General features: G+C 41.1%; 1 protein-coding gene across 1 annotated transcript; it reads right to left on the bottom strand.

Annotated features, from left to right (window-relative positions):
• Positions 1-4,162: 4,162 nt before the first annotated feature.
• MAEL (maelstrom spermatogenic transposon silencer) lies at positions 4,163-19,366 on the bottom strand. Its single transcript, XM_056328671.1, is given in 13 exon segments — positions 4,163-6,852; positions 7,650-7,660; positions 7,662-7,726; positions 7,978-8,110; positions 9,705-9,767; positions 10,880-11,021; positions 11,603-11,657; positions 12,522-12,649; positions 13,492-13,533; positions 14,042-14,197; positions 16,163-16,265; positions 18,432-18,518; positions 19,235-19,366. Coding segments are annotated over 13 exon segments (1,233 nt in total). The 3' UTR covers positions 4,163-6,736.
• Between the last annotated feature and the right edge of the window lie 353 nt (positions 19,367-19,719).

Below are 19,719 nucleotides of genomic sequence, written 5' to 3'. Positions count from 1 at the left end.
ATCACCTTTGTTCCCATTTCACCTTCCAAACTTCCTTTTTTTTTTTTTCCTGTTCCAGTCATAGTTTTGGGCTTTATTCTTGGCAAAGTTGCTCTCCTGCTAGTCCTGACTGTACTATTGCCAAGTGTTCTTCCTTCCTAAGTGCAGGACTTTGCTGCATTTCATAAGACTCCTATTAGCCCGCTCCTCCAGCCTGTTTACGTCCCCCTGGATAACAGCCTAGCCCTCAAGCATACCAGTTCAGTCTGTTCTGCAGGCAAGAGTGCACTCCATCACCTCCACGTCACTGTTAAAGACACTAAACAGGCCATAGTATAGAATTCTCCAGTACCTGACTTGTTACTGGCCTCCATGTACAGTATGACCAGATCTTTACCCATCTGACTGTTCACCCACCCAGACCGTAACATCCCAACTTGGATACGAGCACGCTGTGACAGACTGTACTGAAAGCCTTGCTGAAGTCACCACTGACCACTACTGTTCTTCCTTAATTCACACACCCACCATGGAAAGCAATAAGGCTAGCCAGGCATGGCCTTGGCAAATCCATGCCGACTGTTTCCAGTCTCCTTCTTCTTCACGTACCCGAAAACCAGAGGACTCATTCCGTGATTTTTCCAAGGAGTCCAGTGGAGCTGAGCAGCCTATGGTTTCCTAAATCATCTTTTTGAAAGATGGGTGGAATAGTTGCCTCCCACTGCTGTGGACTTTCTGTGCTCTCTATGACCTTTCAACAGTGAGAGAAGAGCCTTGCAAAGGTATCAGGCAGCTTTCTTAGCATCCCCAGACGCAGTCCATCTGGGTCTATGGACTTGTATATGGGTCTAGAACTGCCAGCCGAAGCCCAGCTCGCTTCTCATCCACTGCTGGTGCTCTCCTCCACGAACCCTTCCTGAGTACAGAGACCTGAGAGGCCTTATTAGAGAAGACTGAAACAAGGAAGGCACCGAGCACCTCAGCTTTATCTGCATTACTGCAGTCACGTCACTCAATCACTCACATTACTCAGAAACAGGACCACTTTTTCCCTTGTTCAGTCTTTTACTCCTAACAAAGTCATAAAAGCTCTTCTTGTTGACCTTGATCCCTCGCAACCATCAACTCCAGGTGAGCTTTGGCTTTCCAAACACCATCCCTACAGGCCTGGCCAGTGTGTGGATTCTTCCTTTATAGAAAACACCTGCTTTACCTCCCTTACACTGCACTAGGACTAGGGTGCAGCCATGAGTTCCCTGTAAAGACAAGACAGTCCTGTGATCGATCTGTCTGCTCTCCTGGACTGTTCTTGCATTTAGAAGATGCTGTTCTTTACAAATTGCCAACCTTAATGAACTCCTTTATTCTTCAGAGCTGCCCCCCACGGATTCCATCCCTACCCATTTCCCACATAACCCCAAAGGTCTGCTCTTACTGCCTTCCTCCCTTTCCTCAGGATTGTGAGAAGTATTTCCAGTATTACACAGACCCAAAAGCTGCTGCTGCTTATTTCAAGATCCAGTATAGCGCACAATTCAGAACTCATCAGTCAGACAAGAGTTAATGATCTCACAATTCTTGTTGCTAGAGTAACAGCACTACTTTCCTATTTATTTGTATCATCTGTTCCAGGAAAGCCACTGAGGCAGTCTTCTATCTGAAAAAGTTCACAGTACAATGAGCAAACTGTCAAGATTAATTCTGGATGTGTTAGAACTAGTACTAAATTTATTATAGCCCAACATAACTGAATTGGAAACATTTCTCTCCTGCATTTCACCTGTTCACTAGGGAGTGAGGGGAATTATTTGAAAATGGTAATTAGAGAAGCTTGTAGGAGCTTCCAAGACAGAACCAAGGAAAAGTGAGGGTACAGAGATAATACAGGGTTAGACTAACAAAAGTGTTTGTCACATTATTGATTTTACTGAATCATTGCAATAAAAATTAATTGGCAGCTCATTCTAGGATGAAAGCGAGGGATGATAGTCCTCCAGGAGACATCAAGAGGGCAGAACCAGGTAACAAACTTGTTATTCCCCTGCCCCGCTGCTACAGTACATTTACTCTGCCAAATGGAAAGACATTAAAGTCTTTGGAGTCAGCTGCATGTACCTCTATCAATCAGAAATTAAAAACCCAGTTTCACACATAAACTTGAGTCACTCAGCTTCTGGGGAAAGTCTGACATTCTTGCTAGGGGAAAGGATTAGTGCTTTTTAATTCAACTAACAGCTCAAAAAGCACAGTCCCTGTGTTAATCATGCAGGTTTTTAAGAAGGTATTAGGAACAGAAAACTATAGCTGTTTTGCAAGAAAATGCAGACAGGGCTTCCTTGAATACAGGTTTTCTTTCATCGAACACAAATTTTTATTCCGAAGAATGTGACCTTCAGCATAACACCATCTGACCACGATGGCTCAAGACCCAGTGTCCCCAAAACTGAAGCAACTTTTTTATTTGGGTATGACATGGGGTGGACCTCGCTCTAGGTAGCTGGCAAAGCACACACCCAGTGTCACAAATTACCAACCACACCATCTGATCAAGGATCACAGCACCGCTTCCTCCAGCTTGACATGCACCCCAACAGCAAAATCCAACACTTAATATTTGACAGACCATCCACCCAGCAAATCCTCACCAAATTACTGCCTTCCAAGATTTTGATGCCTGACATACCGCTAACGATTTAATAAAGATTAATCTTATTTTAGACACAGCAAACGCTCTCTGCTAGTTTAACTAGTTGTAATACAGATCCTGAAACTGGCACAAGCGTTGAGCCTACAGGTTTCAGGAGCAAATCAAGTTACTAGGCTCCCTGTCCTACATATCACTTACTGTCCAGCTGGTTTTCTCACCCTGGCGAGGTGAGACAGGAGAGCTGCTCCCTGTGTGACAGAGCAGCTGGAATGCACAGAGCTCCACCTGGGGACAGACGGTGAGCCAGGGTTAGACACAGAGGGCAGACCAACACGGGTGACATTCCGGTGGGTGTCCGCTGTAGGCAGCCTTACCAGGAGGAAGTACACAAGGCCTTCTTCAGAAAACTGGAAGAAGCCCGACTGAGAAGCCAAGGAGGGGAAGTGCGCTCTGCTGGACCTCAGACTTATAAATGAGAAATAACTGGGCAGGGATATGAAGGTCTAGTGGCAAACTCAGTTTCAGAAACCATGAGATAGCGGAACTTGGGATCCTAAAAGAAAAGAGCAGGATCACAACCCTGCACCTCAGCAGAGCAGCCTTTGGCCTTGTCTGGAGATCTGCTTGGAAGAATCCCATGGCGTAAGGTCCTGAAGAGAGGTCCAGGCGAGCTTGTTTATTTTTCAAGCATCACCTCCTCCAAGACAAACAGGAAAATAAGCAGAGGTTGACTAAAGAGCTCCTGACAAAACTCAGGCAGGAAAAGGAAACATACAGGAGGTAGCAGCAGGGGCAAGGGATCTGGGAGAAGTACAGAGATGCTGTGTGAGCGTGCAGGTGTGGGGTTAGGAAAGCCAAAGCCCACCCAAAACTAATTCTGGTGAAGCACACAAAGGGCAACAAGGAGGACTTCTGTGGGTGCATCAGAAGGGGAACGGGGACCTGGTCATGAAAGACACGAAGGTAGAGTGACTGAACTCCTTCTTTACCAGTAAGATCAGCCTTTCAGAACAGATTTCAAATTCAATTAAAGACATCAAAACCAGGTATTACTGCATCTACATTACATATGTATATATTTTAGATAAAATTTCTGCTAAATCAGAATACAAAGTACTGCTAAGAATATTCTTAGCTGGAGCGGAGACAGCAATCATCAGGAACATCTTCTGCATACCTAGTTTCTATGGTTTATTGAAAGAAGGTGGACTAGCCAGAAATGCACACGTAACAATCAAATTCAGTTTCTACTACACAGAAGCAGTAACTGCTGCTTACTCTACATGAGCATGCTGTATTTTTCAGCATCAGTTACATACTCTTTGAATGGGATGTAAAAGAATATGCAATTACAGGTTAAAGATCAATGTTGCCACCACTGTCCATTGTGTTTTCATGACCCCCAGGCAACTGTTCTGGCCAAAGCCTTTATAGTAGAGTAACACGCAATTCATCTACTAGTCATATAACAAGAACAAAAATACTTATTAACTTTCTAATGTGTATCCAAAACCAGGATGACTTTTACCCATTACTGACAAAGGACAGAAAGCTGCACTAACAGGAGGACAGAAAGTCAGGTCTGCCAGAATTTGAGATGCCTGCTTTACAGAAACCACTCTTCAGTCAGTTCAATTTGCATGGTACCTATACACCCATATGCAGGCAGGATTAAGGTATGTTACTCTTTACCATGTGGAAAGCTCCCAAGCTGCATCACTCCAACTCTGCTCAAGAGCCATTCTGCCTTCGTTTGGTTTTATTTCCCCTTGAGAATTTTGTTGTGCAAGCAGGAAGAATTTTGTTCCAATTTTGACCCATAGTTTGTGCCTTACCAGTACTATTCCTTGCACTTAAAAATTGTGTTATGGTTTTAAGTCACTGTCTTTCCCTCATCTTTACTCTTCCATTAAAGAGAAGCATTACTTTATTGTGCTTATTAAATGGAATTTATTTTTTAAGAAATCAGGAGTTTCAAATTGCAGAACAGAGCTCCAAAAGGAAAGAATTTTCTATCACCCTCCAACAGCTGTTAGCGATCTCCCTCAATACATGCAGAATAACAGTATCAAAGGGGCTACATCAGGTTAGCATACTCATTCTCATTATATAGATGTTACAGTTTTCACTACAAACCACGCCACAGGCTGTTGCTTATTCCAGTAACACAGTTACTACCCTAGTTAACAGCCCCCTGCCTACAGCATATAACTAGGTCTTCTACAGCTTATGTATATTTTAAGTTACAGGTGATGAAGCAGACATGCCACGGAACCCTAACTCTGTATTTCTCCATTTCTACTCAGACACTTTACCTCGGTCTTAAAGCAACACAATACTTCAAGCATAGCAACAAATCCTTTTAAGGTTTGTGTATTTACACTGATACTGAATAAGTATTTTAATAATAATGAATTCTCTTTATAAGAACTGAAACACAAAACTTTTGTTGCAACAATGACCTCTGCAAATAATTCAAAGATTACAGTTCCGTATGTTTTGAAATGTCAATGCAGCAATGACTGTCAGTTAAGAAACTTTAAACTCAAACAACTATTCCAATGCAGAGAAGCCTTTACCACTACTAAATAGACACATTTATTCCATTACAACATATCCAATGCTTCACAGCTAAATCTCAGTCTTAGAGGTTTATTGTCCCTTATCTGGTGAAATTTAGCACATAGAACAGCGTCAAAGAAAGGAAATAGAAAATAATTTAAGAAAATTCAGTGATATAGGCAAACTGTTAGGTAACAGGCATCAAAATGGTTCAGTGAACCTGCAATACTGGAAGAAGGGCTCCAACTGGCCTTGCAGCAACTGTAACACGTTTCCAACTAAACCAGCAATTGGCCTTTTCTGACAAACTGGTCAGCATGATTGAGTTTGTTCATAAACATGCTGCCCTCTTATTTTGATTGGGTTTTGGGTCTGGGTTTTTTCTTCTTGTTAGCCAAAAGAATGAACTACCTCATTTTGAGTTTCAGTTCCTACAAGGAATGAAATAAATATCTTCTCACAGTTAGTTGCTATGGAAATAGTATTTCACAACTGGACATCTTGTTGGAACAAAATGTAGAAACAACTCAGATAAGCTCTTACTTCTGAGAATCAGTTGCTTAAAGACACATGGACAAGGCTCAGAAAACACCTTTTTGGGGACTAGTGTAAGGCTTGTTCCATTTTATGGAGGTCTATCTAACTTCATAGTGATACATCAGTCTCCCAGTTTTTACATGCCCTCAAATAATTATTACTGCTATCTCCCCAATGTGACTAAACTTGTAAAATTAGATCTGCAGATTAATATATCACTTTGAGTTTGATAGTCCTCTCAAAAAAACCACCCAAAAAACCAACCCAAAACACCTACACTCCTCTGCACTCTGTAAGTTTGAGGGACATATATTTTTTTAAACAGAAAACTGATGCAAAGGAAAAAAAAATTATGTTGTAACTGTTCCTGATTTATATAGCCTGTGCCTCTAAAAGAACATTAATAGATGGGTAAGTTTGCCACATTTCCTCCAAGACATTTCACAGAAAAGTCTGGCTTTTGGCTTTGAATGACCACTCAAATTCTTCATGGCTAGAACTGACATCATAGCAAACCTTTGGAGATGGTTATACCTTTAATTCCCCTAGTGCAACCCTTCATACTTTCAATGCTCACCCCCATCATTTTGGGGGAGAGACTATTATACACTGAAATTTTATCTTCCACATGCAGAAAAGGGGAAGGAGGTTATTAAAGGAGAAATAAAGCACTTGTTTAAAGTCACACTGGCCACTAAAACATTCTTCTAATCCAATGATCTTGACTAAGCGATCCTGAATTTGGACTCCATGCATTAAGAAACAGAACTAGCATAGCATGCATTTATAAAGAGAGCACACAACCATCAGGTCCCTTCAAAATAAGTCTTACAGTAAATAAAGATTTTTGTCTTCTTTAAATCCAATCGATAGCTTTAGCATTCTAACAAGAACTTGAACTGTCAAGGGTTGCACATAAGATGAAAAACTGCAGTCTGGAGAAACTGCCAGTTATCTTAGGGAAACAAGGAAAATTAGAATGTACAGATGTCCTGGATGTAGAAAAGGTTGTCAAATATTGAAAGACTCTGATAGATCAGACGCACTTTTCAGCAATCAAGTAATTCCTCTTCCTCATGCGGTACTCATTCCATAAAGGGAAGTCTTCACACCACGTGGAGAATCACCTATTAAACACAGCTGGCAAATCAAATCAGCCTTTAAAGTGTGCAGAAATTAATGGAATTGTTCTTCATATGCTGTGCAGCTGAACCTATTCAACAGCTCTAATACAAAGTCAGAGAGAGGGCTTGTGTCTTCTACAAACACCAAGACCGTAAGATCTCATGATTTAACTGGAACAGTTTTGAAGTTTAATTCAGCACATTTCATATGCAAGAAAATAAGCTGCCAACTCAGAATTCTTAAAGTTCTCTCTTGCAAACTTGATTCTGTTCTTCTGAAGATTAGTCATGAACTGCCCAGATGAACAGAGCTCACATGCCTTCTATCAAACAAATTCCATCTCCAAAAAGACAACTTTAAATGAGCAGTCTTTATAAACCAAGTTATAACAGAATACTTGCAATAAGTACCAGTTGAGTCTGCAAATGTGATTTAAGAGCAAGGAGAGTATTTTAAAGACAGCCCTGACTCAAAGCACTGAGGCATATGAGAATGGACTTCACATAACAAAAAAAATGAGGGGATATAAACTAGAGAGCAACATTTGTAAGAAAGAACAGATTTTGAGAGACCTTTTAGACCATAAGATTGTGGCCAGTAAGAAAAGGGCAGCTCTTTATGTTTAAGTCTTCAGAAATTCGGTGAAATCCATACGCAGTAATAAGTGCAGCTGATGCAGAGCTGTTTAAGCTTTATGCCACTGACATGCAACATCTAAGTCTAGAAATTTCAAAAAGCAGCAGTTGGATTAAGTTTCAACATGTCTTTACCCTTACAAATGTGAAAGCTTCAAACTCACAGTTAGAAGAAAAACTCTTGATCCTGACTTGGAGAAGCAAAATGTCTGTCGCATCCAGAACCCTCAGCCTCCACCTCCTGTATAAAGAAATAAACATTCACAATAATATGTCTTCTAAAACGCAGTACACAACTATCCATGAAACTACAAATTATGGTCAAAAATCACAAGAAATTACCCAGCTAGTGATTATTTTTCTTTCATCAGTCTGCCCAATATATGTATACAAAAGACAGTATCCAAAGAGAAAAGAACTAAGCTGAAATTGGCAAGTTTGAACACTTATGGAACTAGAAATAACACAGGGTATCAGTTTAAAGAATCTGACCTGAAAACATCCAGCATCCAGCATCACCATCTTGGTATTTCCACTTTCACCATAATCACAGTCTTGAAGGGGCATGTGAGCTGCTGTCAGTGAGACTCCATACATACTAGCTAAAGATTTACTGATGCAGTAACTTCACCAAGAAAAAAAGAAAACAAGAAAAGTTTGACTAAGAAGGCTGTGACGTTTATGTATGGAAGCACAGCATTTTTAGTTCTTCAACTGGCAAACAAAAGCAACAACAGACTCAAATGCACAGAGCGGATGACAGAGGGCAGAAGGACATTATTGCAGCAGCTAAATAGTTACCCTGCATCCTTCCAAGACCACCAGACTTATTCTACAGCTACACATGAAGTGAAAACAACTGCTTCTCCACACTATCAAATGCAGTCACACCTAGAAGTGTGAAAAGCAATATTTCTTCCTGCAAGGCATAGCAGTCCATAACAAGATTCTTTGAATGAAAGACCATTCATTATTATCTCTCTCAAAGTGCTACTACTACTTAGTGAGATCTTAAACAGTACTTCCTTCTTTCCCAGCTATTTACTTTCCCTTTCCCCACACCAAAAAAAGATGACAGAAACTTATGTATGTACATTCTATGTAAGGCAGTATAAAAAAATTTCCAAAGTAGAGATATACTGGGAATTTCTCACCAAATACAGGTATACTAAGTCTTTGAACAAAACCAGTGAATTCTAATGTAATTAACTTCTCTCAACTCTCCAATAGTAAGTGGAGGTAGTGAAAGGATGACTAGAGAGTGACGACCATTACTATCTGAAAATTACTGACTGAAACTGACCTTTATGAATGTGGAAACTGACCTTTACCAGTGAGGAATCAGAAACAACTGAACACAGGTTTGGCTGTGGGAGTACGGCAGTATGAGAGGTACTGAAGATTGCTTGGTTCTACTTCTGAAACCACAAGTGCCAATGACTGCACCGTGTCGTGCCAGAAACAGAAGGTCAGCAAAATATCTGATGTTTAAATATAATATAATAAATAAAAAAAATATTTCAAATATTTCATGTGACTAAGACCCTGAAAAATTCTCTAAAGAAGGAAAGAAAATTCTGGAAGGTCCCTAACTGGCATATAAATAGAAGCTTTTAAAGATACCAGACCAGAGAAGAAAAGAACTCAGGAAGAAACATCTCGAGAAACACAGAACGGCAACTTCGGTCCAACTCTCTGACTGGCCAACATGACAGTGTAAGATGTGAACTGGCTTTTCCTCCCCTGTGCCTAAGGATGCTTAGCACAGTTACTTCCTTAAGGACTGAGAAAAGTGAACAATTGCTCATAAAATGTAAGCACTTAAAGAATGATTGTTTGTATTTGCTTTTGTATTTTTATTGTTGTCAAAAAGAGTAAGCAAACTGGAGAATTCATTAGCTTCTAATAGTTGAATCACCAGGTCACTGGAAACGAAACCTTGGTCACAGGTTTCTCCCATGAGAAGACAAGTTACCCAAGGTAGCTATACAATACCACAGAAATTACACTACATCTAAGTGCTAAAACTTACAGCATAGTGCTAAGCCACATAAACAGCAATGAAAAGTACAATTACAACAAATCTTGGGGGGGGGGGGGCACGGGGAGGGAATAAATAAAACTCAAGATCTAGAGCTACAGTGCTCCAGGCAGTCAGAAATGCGCATCTATAACAAAAAAAGTCATCATACTGGAGATAACTCCTTAGCAATACTCACGCAATTTTCTTACAGGATGCCAAAGCACACCAGAGTATATCATTCTCTTCATGCCACTTGCATCTACATGAAATGAAGCTCAGCCTTATTTCAGAAGCTTTTACATTGTTAATCAACATTAATAATTGGTCTGGTCAGAAGGAACAGGAACAAATATTACAGATGTTCTCTTTTTGTCTCAGTGACCATACAGTATCTTTAAAATTGCAGAGGATCAGTATTCAATAACTAAGTTTTAAGTGGTTTATGCAGAGTTAAAAGGCATACTTAACAGGCAACCTGCTTCATGCTGAAGTAGGGAAGGGAGAAAAGAAAATCCTAAGAGAAAAACAGAAATTAAAGGTAACAATTTGAAGTTTCCCATTCATGCAAAACAGTTGCTCTCAGTACAAGCATCCCCACTTTCCAAACGTGTGTTTCAAGTACATTTTCCCATTCTTGTTAAGGTCTCCCTCTAGTGTGAGGATACTCATGGAAACCGAGTACACCTGACTATAAAATGATAAAGTGACACCAATTATCCCAACGGATCTTAAATTCCACACATACTATAAACAGACTTCCAAGAATAATCTTTTTTTTTTTAATCTACTAAAATTTAAGATCAAATTATTGGTTCTTTCTTTAAACAGTAGCAGAGGAAAAGCTAAAGTGTATTTTTAAGTTAATGGCAAAGCTTTACTGTTCACAACACAAATGGGCTTCCAGATGTATAATAAAGAACATTCGTTCCAGAAGAAAAAAGACAGGATCTAGCTTAATGCTTACACTTGGGGACTTGATTTACACCACTGGGAAACATCCTTGTCACTCATCACAATAGCAGCATAAGGCATTTGATGTACAGCAACAGCCAGGTCCCATCCAAATTACATTCCTACAAGTCTGAATCTTCTCACTTCTATGATTTCCAGTTAAATACCATAAATATATTTAATTCCCATCTTTACCCTCTCTTTTAAATTAGGCCTTAGACTCAGTGTTAAAAAGCCATCTGCCTTTACACTTCTTTTGGGAAAGTATTTTTCATTTCCAGTTGTATTCATGACATGACAAGAAGCATTTCTGATTAGAAGGCTTGTAAAACATCCTAGCCTAGCAACATGCAAGCTCTATGTAGGGCACGAAGACTCATCAGGCTAACACACGTTTCCACACAGAAGAATCCAACATACCTGGTATTACTGGAGAAATTCCACAGAAAGACGTCCAGTTCTCCATACACCCAATTCTTGGATGGCATCTTTTGGTATTTCTTCTGGTACAGTTTTGTTAGCAAGTCTTCTACAGTAAGAAGCTCCAGACGGCTCTCAATGCCTATAGCTCAGAGAAAATCCAGGTCAGGAGAACAAAAGTCAGTGAATATTCTGCTCAACTCACTTCTCAGTCAGTCCCTGTTCACTGCCCAGCCTCTTACCAGAGCATCAAAGCTCTCATAAATCTTATCAATTTATTCCACAAGTGGTTTAATAAAACCTGGCTTCTTAGCCAAGAGGGTCATCCTATCTTCCCATAATTTTCCCCACTTCAGTAATTAGGTATTCTAGTTGTGGACCATCTCTCCTCAGAAGCTGTTTGTTTTCCCATGTGTTATAATATTTTCGCTTTCACAGTGATCTCACTGCCTCTAGTGCTCCTTTAACTGACTGAGCAAGAAACAGTGTATGTTATACTACAGATGGGCTCATTAGCCAGTCAGCTAATCATCCTGCTGTTTTACTGTCACTGATGGGAAGGAAAAGAAGAGGGAGAAGCACACAAAGTAGTTCTAGCTACCAGTACCAGCTTTTATGAAACCTTTGAGACCCAAAAATTTTCAGACAAATACGGCTGTCCATGCTTACATAACCCTTATTTCCTGTGGGGCAGGAGGAGGCCAAAAATGATCCATTTCTCACCTGTGAGGCTAGCCATCCGATTGAGACACCAGTTAATTCTGAATCTGTCATTAGACTAGGGGAAAGAAAGTTTCTGTCACATTGAAGTACAGTATATAATTCTCACATGTGCACAACTCCTGACTACATCTGAAAAAGTCACCTCCAACAGAAAACTCAAGTGTTTGTGGGATTGAGCGTACACCCTTCATGAAAGTTATCTTGACGAGGAACGAAATGCCACAGAGGCTTTCCAACCAAACCCCAGGAGAAATCCTGGACTAATGTTTGGGGATGGGTTAACCCATACTGCAGGTACCTCCATTAAGCACTCCTGAGGGTTTTTTTTGTTTGTTTGTTTTACACATACTTCTTCAGAGCCCTGTATTTATGGATGGAGCTCAAGATCTCGACACTTCCCACCTTTTTAGTAATTAACATTAGGCTTGAGTGGAATCAAAATGCAATATACTTGTCACGAAGCTTAAAAGCCTCTGCATCCTAAAGTTTTGTTTTCCTCACTGGCAAGTGAAATTTGATCAAAATTTAAGATTGACAGTATTCTCATGGGGAAAGAGTCGTAAAAGCATCCCTTAAAAAAGCAGGATTGTGTGACTTATTTAGCACAATCAGTCTAAGACAATCTTAAAAGCCCTTAACCTAAGTCAAAACAATGTCAGAGACAAAGTTAAATGTTCATCAGTAGACTAGAGCCAGAAATGCAGGATGAAAATAAGAAAGCAGAAAATTAGGTCTCTGCTTTACAAAAAGGTTAGCTTTTAGGGGCCATTTCTTCCTGCACAGAGCTGGGGAACTTTGGAAGTGTCTTTTCCTACTCATTTGCACACTGGTTAGGTTTTAAAGTAAAGTATCACCTTAGATATCCAACAGAAGTGAAATCAGACGTTTTGATTTAGAGCATCTTTGACCTTGACCATACCCTGCAGTAAAAGTGAGGCCAAACACCTCTGGCTGGCTGGGCAAACTCAAGAAGTTCCCGTAAGACAACTGTGTAACAAGTACGTGAAAGATGAAATCCAGATACAGGGATCTTATGAGTGGCATCACCTAATGAAGGAGGGAGGCAGAAAAAAAAAAAAAAAGTCATGAGAAGTCCTGTTTCCTTAAACGACAGAATTCCCTCCTCCTTTGTATTTTTTTATATACACACACACACTTCCTCTTCTCTACAGGGACCATCTGTGATTAAGCTATCAAAACCTTGCTTCCCTCAGCAGAAGACTGGCAGGTTCGGGCTGTGAGCAAACACACGCACTTACCCCTTTTAAAAGACCATTATCTAAGTATTTCACATAGGAAAACATGGGCCAAGTTTGTTCCCTCTGTACACAAGGGGAGGAAGTGTCCTAATAGAAAAAAACTGAAATCTATAAACACTACTGAAGAGTCACAAGGGAAACAAGGCAGGCCAAGCCAGACACAACAACCGTATAAATAATTTAACTTTGTTGTTACATGTAAAGCTACAAAACACTTTTAAATACAAACTAGTATCTTTCAGTTACCCTATTATGAACTAGCACTTCATGCTAAAGACATACACAAGGACTGTCAAGGGAAGGACACTCTGCCCAGATGGGCCTGAAAGCATTTAAAGCTATACAAAGATGTCCTGTTTAAGAACATACTGCAGTTATTATTGAATTAAAGAAGGAAAACAGAATACAAATAACTCTGCCATTGATAAAACCATTTTGGGTGAAGTGCTCTGCCATTTGTGGGTAAAAGAAACATAAAAGGTGATTGTGACAAGCTGTCTGTTAGTCCTTGAAACTTGGCAAGTTCACAGAAGGAACTGCAGACTTACAAAACATTTGGACAGAGATCAGATAAGCTGAACCTAAAACTGTACAACCTGCATACCATTATTTTTCTCCATTGATACTCACTAGCAGCCTGGCAGTGGTACCGAAAACCACGTGGTGGTACTTCTGCAGAAGAGCAGGGGAGACGGAAGAAAAAGAACAATCATCCAACATCCACAATGACAGATTTTTAAGTCTACACCATAGTTTCATGCAGAGATAGGAACAGCTTTATTTTCCTTTGTGGCCTTGTACAAGTGCCACAACCACTTCTTAAAAAGTTATTTTCAGTTATATGTATTTTAAAAAACCAAGTATATTGTATAGATGTGTTTAGGACCAATCAAGACGAACATTTATTGGCACAAAATATAAAGCACAAACATCTGAAGGTCCTCCCAGATTTATTCCCCCTCTTTGAAGCTTCATGCAGTTCTGATGCCCGAGCCCATCTCTTCAGAAACAATCAGCACTGCTCCAATATTTAAAGAAGTCAAGCCACATACAGTCAAAGAAATAAACCTGTCTTAATACCAGAAATCTAATCTGGGCAGCAGTAAGTAGACACTAGAAAGCCTCCCTCTCACCCCAAAAAAAGATGAACTACTACTTGTCTCCCCTCCTTGGAACTCACCTGGATCTATGAAGTGGTGGAAATCAGCCATTATACCATCCTGTAGGGAGTACCTGACGCACCCGATCTCACAAGGAAGGAAGCGCTGTTCACAGTGGGATGGCAGCTTGCCATGGCTGTAAATGTTCATGAAGTAGAAGATGTCTGTGACCACAGCTGAAAGCAAAACAAAAAACCAAACCACAAAACTCACACTTCCAGAAGAGCCACCAGACGTTACAGCAAGTCCCCCTGGCCTCACCTCACCCAGTGAAAGCTTTGGTGCACTTTATTATACGAGTGATTAAAGTAGGGTAATGACCAAGTAAAACATAAGCTCTTTCTCTGCATCAGAGATGACAAGGTAACTAATGCTTATGCAACAGTTCAGTCGTATCTATAGTTCTGGTATGCCTTCCACAGCTGCTACTGTGTGTAGAGATCAGGGCAAAACACACCCAAAATAAAAACAATTGTAAAAAAATGAATCCCCAAACCCACAAGAATGTTAAAGAGGCCTGGAATTCAACAGGAACTACTTAGCCTTTAGGAAAATAAGGTTAGAAAAGAGAAGAAAAAAATCAGTAACGGCAAAACAGCCTCACAAGCTCAGTTCAGTAATTTACACAAGTTAAATGAGCTGGCAATAATCTTCTAGGGTAAGAGGAGACGAGAAGTCTGCTAATTAAAAGGATTGCTTCTCCTCCGCTAAATGAGCTCCCCAAGAAGGCAGCAAGAATACCCAAGGCAAGTGTTAAGAAATAAATTTATCGTTTACCAATTTAAAGCATATCCAACTATGAAAAATATTTCACAATACACCTTAATCCTTTCCTCCACGAATGTCAAAGTGTTCTCACTGAAGTTTAAAGGTAGCTATTTTATCCTTATCCTCAAGTTTTGCCCCTCATCAAAAAATCCTGCTTGTTCTAGTAAATAATAGAGATGTATAACTGTTTTTACACAGAAACCATGCTGCATGCCAGACTTCATGGCATTTAACATCAGCCGCCCTAAGCTTGAATGCTGATGCTCTCTTACGTGGGTCTTAAGCTCTACCAGCTGCAGGGTCATAGGAAAGATACCTTTCCTCCTACCAGAGTTTCAGCTGCTCTGCTTATGAAAAACTGGATATAGCTACAGGGAACCATACAGGACTTAGTTACTGAGAAATACTAAGGAGCAGCATCGTAAAATGCATCTCAGTTATCCTTTATCATTATCCCTCTCATTCAGTTTCAAGATCAATTGTGTCAGCTCAAGCCACCATGATCAACCTCATCATATTTGCATCACAGCGACAGGGCAGCATGACCTCTGGCAGGCAGGACACTAACAGGTATTACACTTCTCATAGAGCAACTCTTTCTTGTCCCTCCATAACCACAACATGAAAATAGTTCAAGACTTGCTGGGTAAAAGGCTTGAGCTGAGACTTAACACAGCAAATAGAGCTATATATGAACTGGCTGCTTGACTATCTTGTAAGCACTACCATTTATCATTTTTCAGGTTAATATTCACTGGGGAACATATGAGAGATGTGTTCATTATTCAATTCTAATTAAAACATTCATTTGAAGAGGGGGTACAACTAAGAAAGGTTTAGTTTTCAAGAGCTCTTTCAATAAGGAAGTAAGCTAGGATGTTACAAAAGCACTGACAAAGAATGTATCCCCTCCTTTATTCCCCCAGAAGCCAGATCATCATTTTATTTAAAAACTCTACCACACAAATTCTTAACTTCAGTGTCTAAAAACTCTTCACCCTTTAAAATTGGTACAAGTATTCTTTCATGCTGAACTTGGATTAGGCCTTGTAAGTCATAAACGTAGGAGCTAACGAATTACCTTTTACTTAAACCTTGAAATATTTCTTGAAAGAATTGAAAAGAACTATTAGTGGCTATACTCCCATCAAGCTAAAAAACAGAGGACAGAATTATTTTGGAGGGGGGTGGGAAAGTTGCAATGACTTCCCTCTATACTACAAAAGACCTTTTTACAGCGGTAGACCACTAGTTCCAAACAGTTGACAAAGCTATTAGCAAAATGTAAACTGCCTTTGTACAGCTACCATCAAGAGTATCTATAAAAGGCAAGCTTTAATCTACCAGGATCAAGTGCTTTAAGATTACTATACCCTGATCATTCTCCCAAGACATAGAGGAGGCATCTGGAAAAGAAGTAACACTGGGCATCTCTGTGGTCACACAAGAAGGAACCGGATGAGCCAGATTACACATCTGGAAAAAGAGGAGAAAGTTTAAAAAAAAAAAAAAATCAAGACAGTCTACTACCCCCAGTGAAGTCCTTCACTCCTCGCCCACTAACAGTTATGGTTAGGTGGAACAAGTCTGCAGTGCATACACAAGTGCCTGTGTACCTGCAGACTAGGAAGGCGAGATTTCTCTTCTAACAAAAAGAGACACACATATCTTAGAACCTTGATCAACTCACTACAACTGGAAAGAACTGCAGCTAAATTTACAAAATGTAATTTAAGAAAAAAAAAATAATTTGTTAGGTTCAACCACTTGTCACAAGTGAGGAACTTTTCAAATTGGAGTTTCAAAATTTTTTCCATAAACTTTTTCGTAAAGTTTGGCACACATTAGTTGCCTTTGACTATGAGCTGAATTCACAAAAAGCTGATAAAGCCTCAAGGAAGTCATCAGATTGCTCTGGCACAGAGCAAGTAAGAGGGGTGCGTATGCCATTAAGCATTGCAAATCCATGCATGAACAATTAGCTTTTAAGAGGACAGGAAAAGAAATCTGGCAGGCTTACAGAATTCAATCATTCAAGATCCAAACTGGGAATAACAATCCACATCTAGGCACACTAATTCCAGGTGACTACTACAGCCAAAGTTCATTGATTATCAGTTTGAACTATTTAAAATGAAATGAGGAATTAGTCCCATCCAAGTAAGCTTAGGTCACCTCCAAAATATGACCAAGACCTTTCACTACACAAAATAACTGTGGTTGCCTGTGTACAGGGCTATGATTAATAAACTGAGATCACATATAATCTCATACATACACACTTCCTTATTTCCACTGACAGGCAATGAGGATGATGCTTTTTATTTTGGTAAAGCAATTATTCCTTTCCCTGATTACAGCTTTCTAAAATGCTACCACTTGTGGAAGGAAATACAGAAGCCTCCATTTATGACTTAATTGCCATTTCATGTAGCTCTCCATTACACATGAAAATGGAGCTTCATTAATTACACACCCCTAGCCTGCTAAATAACACAACGACGATCACATTTTACACAGCTCTTTCCCATACAGGCAGGCTCCCAGAATCAGAAAAAATTGCCTAACATCTCCCTACTAGTCTAGATTAACTAAATTAACTAATCTAGATTTACTAGTTACTCCAAACTATGATCATCCTGTCATTCACTCTAGCATCATGTGTTTTGAAGTCCTAAATATTTACTCCCACCAGTAATCTGTAGATCACAGTCAATATCTAGTAACACGGGATAAAGAAGTAAATGCAGTATTATCCATTTACTCAATCAGGCTCTTTGCTTTGACACACCAATTTTAACACTGCCATCCAAGACTGGAATAAAATAAGCTTTCTGACACTTCACATAATTCAAATTCCAAAGCAAACTATGCTTCAAGGAACTGCTGGGAGACAGAGACACAGACAGAAGGGGAAAAAAAAACAACAACCCAAAAGCAAAAAGGACACACATACACCTTTTCAAGACAGTAAACAGTAGAAGGGATCTGTTTAGCACTATTTCTGACCACACCACATTCAGTTTAACCTAACTGCTTACACTTCTGTGTTGTGGGATTTTGTCCTCTACCACAGCATTACTATTCTCTCCATAATCAAAGGAACCTAAAAATAATGGCAAGGTATAATTATTCTTTTTTTGCCTAGGTTGCAACATTTCATTGACCTGGTTCCTCACACAGCCACTCAAATGTCAAGTCAGCTGTGTGTAAGATGTGTTTCCAGGCCATCAGACAAGAGCCATCTAAATTAAGAACATCCACGAAGCAAAAGCAACATGGACCTATGACCAGAAATACCAATTTACAGTATTAGAAATGAAATAACCATTGTTAAGTCAGTCACTGTAAAGTATTGTTAAACAGAAACTTAAGTTGTTAGAAAACTGTATTTTACATGGTAAAAGTGCCTGCAGGAACAACCTGCGCTGCTTTAAAATGGTATAGAGTATTCTCACCCTCAGTTCAAACCAAAACAATTTTCTGCATAGCCTTTGTAACGGTATGGGCTACGACAGCAGCCGTTACCTCCAGAGGATGGACACTATGGAGAACGCACTATCATAACTGACCAAACCCCAACATCCCTTACGCCCCCTCTTATGTAGCTACATAGAAGGGTGTTCCTTTACCAGCACTTACCTCTTCTACTGCCTTCTGAGAGCGTTTCCTTTCATTCCACTTACGAACCTTCTCTGTATACACCCCCTTTTCTTCCTTAGTCAATAACTTGAAGGAAAGCAAATTGTTAAAAGGGGGGTTACTGCTTCCTTCTAGTAGTCCCACAAACCAACAACCTCTTAAAGAGTGCATTTCCAAAGGATGTTATCAATACTTGGCAAGAACTGCAACTAACATACTCGAACACTTTCAGTACCTTTCCCCCTAACAAAGGCAGAAGCTTTGATTGAAAACACCTAGCGAACACATGCTCTTGAGCATCTTCAGGCAAAGACAAACTAGCACCGCTCCACCACAAACAAGGTCTTCTGAAACTACTCTTGCCAACCAGGGATACCACTGCCCATTACACACAAGCCAGAGCTAACCCCCACAGCTGAGGGGAGGCCCATGTAACTTGCCCTTCTTATCTAGAGCCAGCTATGACCACTCAGGGTACCCATCTGAACCACTCAACCCAGGCCTGCTGAGCCACCGGCTACCTTACCCTCTGAAAAAGGCCAAGCTGACATTTTTTCCCCCACACAAACTACACAGGGGCACCACATAGATCCACCAGGTGGGTGCTGGCTCCCCACCAGCGAGCAGCTGAGCCGCTACGTAACCCCACAGCCCCAGCACGCCACGGCTGGAGCAGGTGCAGGCCCGGGCCGCGGGCCTCCCCGCTGCCCTCCCCACCATTAAGCTGCGTTAACCCGAGGCCGTTCCGCCCCCCCGCAGGAGGCCGGAGGGGCTGCGGGAGCCGAGAGGGCCCTTCCCCTCACCGCCCACGCCTGGGAGCAGTAGGGGATGGCATCAACCACGCGGCTGACGGGCAGGCCGCGCCGCTGCAGCTCGGGCAGCTGGTCGCGGACGAAGAGGCAGTAGGGGCTGAGCGAGCCCCTGCGGCCCGCCATGGCCGCGGCCTCCCCTCGCCAGGCCGACAGGGCGCGGGGGCTGCACTCAGGGGCGGGGCGGGGCGGGGCCGCGTTTTGGCGGGCCGGGGAGCACCGCCCTCGGCCCTAATGGCTGCCCGGCCTGAGGCGCTGGCGGCACCGCGGGTGGGCGGTTCGCGCCCCGCCGGCACCCCGGGTGTTACCACCTCGTGGAGAGCGTGGCAGGGTTGGTTGTTGTTTGGCGCATCTTTGGTTTGTTTCTTTTATTTTTTCAAGTTGTTTGGGTGCTGGGGGATAAGAAATCTGTAATGGGAGCAGCGGCTTGAAGCAAGCTCTTGCAGGCTTTTCAAAATGCATGCTGGCCACCCTCACGA

This window comes from Falco biarmicus, chromosome 2 (assembly GCF_023638135.1).
Source record: "Falco biarmicus isolate bFalBia1 chromosome 2, bFalBia1.pri, whole genome shotgun sequence".
NCBI classification, from domain to species: domain Eukaryota; kingdom Metazoa; phylum Chordata; class Aves; order Falconiformes; family Falconidae; genus Falco; species Falco biarmicus.
Note: the sequence above shows the minus strand (reverse complement) of the source record. Positions and strands in the feature narration are given on the sequence as shown.